The 9258-nt window shown below is 43.2% G+C and overlaps 1 protein-coding gene across 1 annotated transcript; it reads left to right on the top strand.

Moving 5' to 3' along the window:
* The first annotated feature begins 211 nt into the window (after positions 1-211).
* Positions 212-2135, top strand: LOC139414106 (growth hormone secretagogue receptor type 1-like). Its single transcript, XM_071161987.1, has 2 exons — positions 212-1061; positions 1592-2135. Exons 1-2 carry the CDS (start codon positions 212-214, stop codon positions 1903-1905), a joined length of 1164 nt encoding a protein of 387 aa, XP_071018088.1. The 3' UTR covers positions 1906-2135.
* Positions 2136-9258: the final 7123 nt, after the last annotated feature.

The following is a 9258-nucleotide window of genomic DNA, read 5'->3' as shown; positions in this document are numbered from 1 at the left end:
TTTGTAAATGGAAGACAAGATGGGAAGGTGTGTTTTATTGCTTCAGTGCAAGACTGTTCTAAAATAGAGGCGGACTAGGAGCTTAAAACCATAAAATCCTTTACGCATCACACACACGCACTCAATAGGAATAGAGGACATGCGGAGACAAGAGGAGCGCGCCAGCCGCCCCAAGGAGAACCTCCAGCCGCGTGAATGACCCGCTGGCAGCATGCGCTCCTGGCCGAACCGAACTGACTGTCTCTCTCCCGTTAACTGCAGCTGGGAGGAGAACTACTGGAACTACTACTTTAACGGGAGCTACCGGGGTCCCGTTCCCCCCGAAAACCTCTTCCCCATCCCCGTTCTAATGGGAATCACCATCACCTGTGCTCTCCTGTTCCTGGCGGGAGTGACCGGAAATGTAATGACTATACTGGTCGTGTCTAAGTACAGAGACATGAGAACAACCACTAACCTCTACTTATGTAGCATGGCTGTCTCAGACTTGTTGATATTCCTCTGTATGCCCCCTGATGTGTATCGGTTATGGAAGTACAGGCCATGGATATTTGGAGATACATTCTGTAAGCTGTTTCAGTTCGTTAGTGAGTGCTGCACTTATTCAACCATTTTGAATATAACCGCTCTGTCCGTGGAGCGGTACCTGGCCATCTGCTTCCCACTTCGCGCCAAACGCCTGGTCACCAAGCGACGCGTCCGTGCGCTCATCATCTTTCTCTGGCTCGTGTCGCTGTTGAGCGCGGGACCTGTCTTCGTTTTGGTGGGAGTGGAGCACGAGACTCGCCCAGCGGCGGGAAACTCTGTGACTGCTGGTGGGGCGGAAGGACAGACAGAGATAGACACTAGCGAGTGTAAACCCACCCAGTACGCGGTTGAGTCTGGGCTTCTAGCCGCCATGGCGTTGGTTAGCTCTGTGTTTTTCTTCCTGCCGGTGTTTTGTTTGACTGTGGTGTACAGTTTGATTGGACGAAGGTTGTGTAAGAGACGGAGAGAGAACAATATTGGAGCTAACGTAGCACACAGGGACAAGAGCAACAGACAGACCGTCAAGATGTTAGGTAGGGTGCAATACATGTTGCTCATATTCAAAACCATGTTTTAACCACGGCATAATTGAGATGTTTATAATATTTTAAAAAGGCCACAGAATTGGAGACATTTAAAAAAGGAAAAATATTGGTTCCGATACGAATTAAATCAATCAAACATTGTAACAAGACAATGATAATGTAAATAATGTAGATATAACGCTAAGCTGTGTATAAGTTTATACAGTCAGCACAGTAACCTAATAACCATGATAACAGCCAGTCGTGTAAAGCTTTACCAAAGTAATTTAATTAGGCATAACTATAGTTTCCCCTCATACCCCTTTCTGCCATTTCTCTCTCTGAAAAAAATAATATTACTGATGTTTGCATTTAATGTTTTATGGTTGGAATTAATTGTATGTGCCTCCCCTCCTCCCTCAATTCCCCCTTCCCACTCCCCCCTCTCTATTATTATTAGCATAAAAGGAGAAATCCAATGTTGCAAACATTTATTATCTGTCTCCCCTCTCTCGCTCTCCCTCTCTCTCTCTCTCCAGCTGTAGTGGTCTTTGCCTTCGTCCTGTGCTGGCTGCCTTTCCACTTGCATCGTTACCTTATGTCCCATTCCTCCGAGGGTTCCTCTCCTCTCTGGTCTCTCTTCACCCAGTACTGCTCCCTTGTTTCCACTGTCCTCTTCTATCTCTCGGCTGCCATCAACCCTGTCCTCTATAACACCATGTCTAGGAAGTACCGGTCAGCTGCTGCCCAACTGTTTGGTCTACAGGAGACTCAACCACCCAGAGGGAGAACAGCAAGCACTGTCAAAGGAGAGAGTTCACCTGCCTGGACAGAGTCCACTGTTAGCCTGTGACTGTAGCCAATTTGGAGGGTGAATGGGCGCTAGATATATACTTCTCTGATTTTGACATGTAGTTGTTGTGATCAAACTCTTCTTGTGTGTTTCTCATCAGTGACCACTGCTTTCCCTGGTTGATCAAACTCAAACAGGCACCATTATGGACCATCAAGGATTCATTGGTCTTTAATCCAAGAGAGCACCGGCTTACGCATAACGTCCATGGACGTTGATTATTGATTGAAATTTGGTCAGTCCGCCCTGCCCTTGCGTTGAACATATTAATTGAATTAGCCTCAAGGACTCTGAATAAGACTGTCGCTTTGATGTCACAACTTGCCCAGCAAAGACAGACAAAGGCGTTTGAGAACATGTTTTATAAAATATTTATAAGGCGTTTCTGTCACCCAAAAAGAAGCACACCATTAGCAACAAAAATATTAAACAGCTCTTGAAACGGACACCTATGTATTTTCTACAAATCACACATGCAACACACACGCACACACACACAAACCAAAATAGTTATTACGCTTGCCTTAACTGATACAGTGCCTTGCGAAAGTATTCGGCCCCCTTGAACTTTGCGACCTTTTGCCACATTTCAGGCTTCAAACATAAAGATATAAAACTTTATTTTTTTGTGAAGAATCAACAACAAGTGGGACACAATCATGAAGTGGAACGACATTTATTGGATATTTCAAACTTTTTTAACAAATCAAAAACTGAAAAATTGGGCGTGCAAAATTATTCAACCCCCTTAAGTTAATACTTTGTAGCGCCACCTTTTGCTGCGATTACAGCTGTAAGTCGCTTGGGGTATGTCTCTATCAGTTTTGCACATCGAGAGACTGAAATTTTTTCCCATTCCTCCTTGCAAAACAGCTCGAGCTCAGTGAGGTTGGATGGAGAGCATTTGTGAACAGCAGTTTTCAGTTCTTTCCACAGATTCTCGATTGGATTCAGGTCTGGACTTTGACTTGGCCATTCTAACACCTGGATATGTTTACTATTGAACCATTCCATTGTAGATTTAGCTTTATGTTTTGGATCATTGTCTTGTTGGAAGACAAATCTCTGTCCCAGTCTCAGGTCTTTTGCAGACTCCATCAGGTTTTATTCCAGAATTGTCCTGTATTTGGCTCCATCCATCTTCCCATCAATTTTAACCATCTTCCCTGTCCCTGCTGAAGAAAAGCAGGCCCAAACCATGATGCTGCCACCACCATGTTTGACAGTGGGGATGGTGTGTTCAGCTGTGTTGCTTTTACGCCAAACATAACGTTTTGCATTGTTGCCAAAAAGTTCCATTTTGGTTTCATCTGACCAGAGCACCTTCTTCCACATGTTTGGTGTGTCTCCCAGGTGGCTTGTGGCAAACTTTAAACAACACTTTTTATGGATATCTTTAAGAAATGGCTTTCTTCTTGCCACTTTTCCATAAAGGCCAGATTTGTGCAATATACGACTGATTGTTGTCCTATGGACAGAGTCTCCCACCTCAGCTGTAGATCTCTGCAGTTCATCCAGAGTGATCATGGGCCTCTTGGCTGCATCTCTGATCAGTCTTCCTCTTGTATGAGCTGAAAGTTTAGAGGGACGGCCAGGTCTTGGTAGATTTGCAGTGGTCTGATACTCCTTCCATTTCAATATTATCGCTTGCACAGTGCTACTTGGGATGTTTAAAGCTTGGGAAATCTTTTTGTATCCAAATCCGGCTTTAAACTTCTTCACAACAGTATCTCGGACCTGCCTGGTGTGTTCCTTGTTCTTCATGATGCTCTCTGCGCTTTTAACGGACCTCTGAGACTATCACAGTGCAGGTGCATTTATACGGAGACTTGATTACACACAGGTGGATTGTATTTATCATCATTAGTCATTTAGGTCAACATTGGATCATTCAGAGATCCTCACTGAACTTCTGGAGAGAGTTTGCTGCACTGAAAGTAAAGGGGCTGAATAATTTTGCACGCCCAATTTTTCAGTTTTTGATTTGTTAAAAAAGTTTGAAATATCCAATAAATGTCGTTCCACTTCATGATTGTGTCCCACTTGTTGTTGATTCTTCACAAAAAAATACAGTTTTATATCTTTATGTTTGAAGCCTGAAATGTGGCAAAAGGTCGCAAAGTTCAAGGGGGCCGAATACTTTCGCAAGGCACTGTATGTAAACTGTATTCTGGATGACAAAGAAAAGCACTGTAGACCGTGATGCACTTCTCCGTACCCTGAGAGAGAGGGACTGGAGTACTGTGTGTGTGTTTGTTTATGTTGAGTGATTGGGTGTGTTGGGGTATGTGTATTTATGGTGAGTGACGTCGTGTGTTGGTGTGTGTGTGTGTTTATGGTGAGTGACTGTGTTGGTGTGTTTGGCAGTGTGTGTAGGTATAGGTAACATTTTTTTGCTATGATAGCATGTACAGTAGGCTAATTATACCGCCAGCCTTACTCTGTAAATACCAGCTTAGTAACAGTTCAATCTGATTGGTATTAGTCTTGGCTTATCCTATAAGTACTTACAAAGCAGCCACTGCCTTGGACTCCAGAATTCTGACATGGCAACCAGGACTCAGAGCATTTCATGTTATTCTGTACATAAATCCGAGACACTCCATTTAGTATAATATGTTACGTTTACAAACAATTAAAGTTTACAAGTTTACAAACAATTAAAATGGCAAAATCACAATAATACAAGCCATTCTTGTGACTATTGTGATTTTGCCATTGTAATTGTTTGTAAACTTGTATAGTCAAATTAATCTATGATCGTATGCTATCCATTTGTTTGTATGCTATTCTTTGTATGACATTTTAATATTTGATTATTAACCAATGATATTAGGCCACTCCTGGCCATGATTACAGACACCTGTCTTTTGACACTATATAAACGAGTCATCCCGCAGTGTTTGTGATTATACCCTGATGAAGACAGCTTGGCTGTCGAAACGTTGGTATTACATTTTTGCATCTGAGCTCCTAGAGTAGTTGAAAAGTTGCTAATGTGCTAAAGTTGTCCATCATGAGATTTGAACTCGCAACCTTTGGGTTACTAGACATCTGCATTATACACGTACTCATCATCCTACAGTGCATTTGGAAAGTATTCAGACCCCTTGACTTTTTCCACATTTTGTTACATTACAGCCTTATACTAAAATTTATTAAATTGTTTGTTTTTTCATCATCAATCTACACACAATACCCGATAATGACAAAGCAAAAGCAGGTTTTTTAGAAAGGTTTGCTAATTTATTAGAAATAAGAAACTAAAATATCACATTTCCATAAGTATTCAGAACCTTTACTCAGTACTCAGTACCATTTGCTCAGTACGTCCTCCAGACGTGACTCTTGGCATTCAGGCCAAAGAGTTCAATCTTGGTTTCATCAGACCAGAGAATCTTTTTTCTCATGGTCTGAGAGTCCTTTAGGTGCCTTTTGGCAAACTCCAAGCGGGCTGTCATGTGCAATTTACTGAGGAGTGACTTTTGGGGGGGGAAAAAGTCAAGGGAACTGAATATTTTCTGAATGCACTGTATTTCATTTTTATCTTGAGTAACCATCTGTCTTATGTAACCATACAAAACGTAACATATCATACTAATTTGAGTGTCCCAGATTTTCATTCACAATGTTACGTCTAGTCTATGAGACCAGGCTGGGTATGGACTTAAAGACTACAAGTAAGGACTGCAGAACCAATCTGCAAATATGAACCACAAACATCGCCTGGAAAAAGACTTAAAACGTGGAAATGCAACTACAGACATGGCGCTTCAGCCCAAATTAATGTAACGCTTAACTATGTATCCATGTTTGTACCGCTATAATAATCTGTACTATGCCTTTACAAACTATAATGGAACAAAACACTGTATGTATTTTAATATTGATCCATATCATCAGGTTGCCAACTTGGTCTGAACTCATTCCGGGAGATAAAAATGATTCAACATTGTTTACGTGTCATTTTTTAAATTTCAGACATAAGTAGTTTAACTCCGTCATGACTGAGAAGTGCACACATGGGTAGCCTACAAACACACAGGTTTCATCCTCACCTCTCCCCCATCTTCTCCTCCTCTCTTATTTCCCCTCCTCTGCTTTCCTCTCGTCTCAGTGCCTTTAAGTCAGGCAGCCTCAAAGCCACCCATCCTCAAGGGTCGTCACTAGTTCTCACAGCCATAATTATGGCTACACCCCGCCTATTTCTACAATTTCTCTTCTTAAAATAGAATGTTAAGCATAACTCTAACCTTTACCACACTGCTAACCTTATGCCTAACCCTAACCTTAATTTAAGACTGAAAAGTACACTTTTGTGTTAATGAATTCTACGACAAGACAATTTTGACATTGTGGTAACAAGTGACAACCATCTTCAAGTTAGGTTCAAAGGTCCCTTCTGTCGCATCTGAGGCTTTCTGAGTTGCCTGATCAAAAAGTCCTATAAGACAGAGTAAGGACAGGAGGAGAGAGGGAAAGAAAGAGGTCAGAGAGAGAAAAGAGGGATGGAAAGAGGAAGAAGGAAAGTGAGAAAGACATTGATGGTGGTACATAGAATATGAGGAGCGGAGAAATGAATGAATGAGGTAAGGATGAGTCAGAGAGAGAGGAACTTGGAAGTAAGAGCACTTGAGAAAAGATTGATTCAGAAATTATAGACATAGTCAATGAGTTACTCTGCATCACTTGTGAGATGCAGTGTGTGTGTCTCAGAGACAGGAGGAATAATTTTATTTCTGTGATTTAATGCCTCCTGTTATCCAGTGAGATGCTATCGAGGCCGCTTGGGAATAAATCACAAGCTATTGCTGGACACAGGCGCGTGCACACACACACTCAAACAAACACACACTGAGAGACGGAGGGGAGCGAGAGAGGAAGAGACAGAGAGAGACAGAACGTGAGAGGAAGGCTGAGAGAGAAGAGAAAGGTAAAGAGAGATAGAAAGACAAAGAGAGTGAGAGAGGATCGATGGCAATGTTCCTGCACAAATCAGTGTGTCGAAGAAGAGGCTGCATGTGCTTTTGTGCATCTCCCCTCCCCACTGGTCTCTTCTCCAGACACACAGTTCAGTCAGGGTTATAGTGGCAATTAAATAGGAGATTCTCCCTAAAACTGAATGTGAAGGTTGCATATTTTCACAGCGTCGGCTGGATTATAGATGTGATTCATGTCTGGCTGTACCTCAAATGATACCTTATTCCCTACAGTACCTTCGGAAAGTATTCAGACCCCTTGACTTTTTTCCAAATTTTGTTAGGTTACAGCCTTATCCTAAAATTGATTTAATTGTTATTTTTCCCCCTCTTCAATCTACACACAATACCCCATAATGACAAAGCAAAAAATGTTTTTTAGAAATGTTAGCTAATTTATTAAATAAATAACTGAAATATCACGTTTACATAACTATTCAGACCCTTTACTCAGTACTTTGTTTAAGCATCTTTGGCAGCGATTACAGCCTCGAGTCTTCTTGGGTATGACGCTACAAGCTTGGCACACCTGTATTTGGTTTCTCCCATTCTTCTCTGCAGATCCTCTCAAGCTCTGTCATGTCGGATGGGGAGCGTCGCTGCACAGCTATTTTCAGGTCTCTCCAGAGATGGTTCAAGTCCGGGATCTGGCTGTGCCACTCAAGGACATTCAGAGTCTTGTCCCGAAGCCACTTGCGTTGTCTTTGCTGTGTGCTTAAGGTCGTTTTCCTGTTGGTAGGTGAACCTTCGCCCCAATCTGAGGTCCTGAGCGCTCTGTAGCAGGTTTTCATCAAGGATCTCTCTGTACTTTGCTCTATTCATCTTTGCCTCGATCCTGACTAGTCTCTCAATCTCTGCCACTGAAAAACACCCCCACAGCATGATGCTGCCACCAAATCAAATGTATGTATATAGCCCTTCGTACATCAGCTGATATCTCAAAGTGCTGTACAGAAACCCAGCCTAAAACCCCAAACAGCAAGCAATGCAGGTGTTGAAGCACGTTGGCTAGGAAAAACTCCCTAGAAAGGCCAAAACCTGGGAAGAAACCTAGAGAGGAACCAGGCTATGAGGGGTGGCCAGTTCTCTTCTGGCTGTGATGGGTGGAGATTATAACAGAACATGGCCAAGATGTTCAAATGTTCATAAATGACCAGCATGGTCAAATAATAGGACTGGGACAGGTAGCACGGTGAACAGGTCAGGATTCCATAGCCGCAGGCAGAACAGTTGAAACTGGAGCAGCAGCACGGCCAGGTGGACTGGGGACAGCAAGGAGTCATCATGCCAGGTAGTCCTGAGGCATGGTCCTAGGGCTCAGGTCCTCAGAGAGAGAGAAAGAAAGAGAGAATTAGAGAGAGCATACTTAAATTCACACAGGACACCGGATAAAACAGGAGATGTACTCCAGATATAACAAACTGACCCTAGCCCCCCGACACAAACTACTGCAGAATAAATACTGGAGGCTGAGACAGGAGGGGTCAGGAGACACTGTGGCCCCATCCGATGACACCCCAGGACAGGGCCAAACAGGAAGGATATAACCCCACCCACTTTGCCAAAGCACAGCCCCCACACCACTAGAGGGATATCTTCAACCACCAACTTACCAAAGATTTCTGCCACGGCACAACCCAAGGGGTGGCGCCAACCCAGACTGGAAGATCACATCAGTGACTCAACCAACTCAAGTGACGGTATGAAAGAGCCCTAGTAAGCCAGTGACTCAGCCCCTGTAATAGGGTTAGAGGCAGAGAATCCCAGTGGAAAGAGGGGAACCGGCCAGGCAGAGACAACAAGGGCGGTTCGTTGCTCTAGAGCCTTTCCGTTTACCTTCACACTCCTGGGCCAGACTACACTCAATCATATGACCGACTGAAGAGATGAGTCTTCAGTAAAGACTTAAAGGTTGAGACCGAGTTTGCATCTCTCACATGGGTAGGCAGACCATTCCATAAAAATGGAGCTCTATAGGAAAAAGCCCTGCCTCCAGCTGTTTGCTTAGAAATTCTAGGGACAATTAGGAGGCCTGCGTCTTGTGACCGTAGCGTACGTGTAGGTATGTACGGCAGGACCAAATCAGAGAGATAGGTAGGAGCAAGCCCATGTACTGCTTTGTAGGTTAGCAGGAAAAACTTGAAATCAGTCCTTGCCTTGACAGGAAGCCAGTGTAGGGAGGCTAGCACTGGAGTAATATGATCAAATTTTTTGGTTCTAGTCAGGATTCTAGCAGCCGTATTTAGCACTAACTGAAGTTTATTTAGTGCTTTATCCAGGTAGCCGGAAAGTAGAGCATTGCAGTAGTCTAACCTAGAAGTAATAAAAGCACGGATTAATTTTTCTGCATCATTTTTGGACAGAAAGTTTCAGA

Source organism: Oncorhynchus clarkii, chromosome 7, assembly GCF_045791955.1.
Source record: "Oncorhynchus clarkii lewisi isolate Uvic-CL-2024 chromosome 7, UVic_Ocla_1.0, whole genome shotgun sequence".
NCBI classification, from domain to species: domain Eukaryota; kingdom Metazoa; phylum Chordata; class Actinopteri; order Salmoniformes; family Salmonidae; genus Oncorhynchus; species Oncorhynchus clarkii.
This window is presented reverse-complemented; position numbering and strand designations above follow the sequence as displayed.

Excerpts from the sequence above, each read along its gene's own strand:
- LOC139414106 (XM_071161987.1), top strand. The coding sequence starts at position 212 with ATGCGCTCCTGGCCGAACCGAACTGACTGTCTCTCTCCCGTTAACTGC. Across the intron at positions 1,062-1,591 it reads ACAGACCGTCAAGATGTTAG|CTGTAGTGGTCTTTGCCTTC; the intron begins GTAGGGTGCAAT and ends CTCTCTCTCCAG.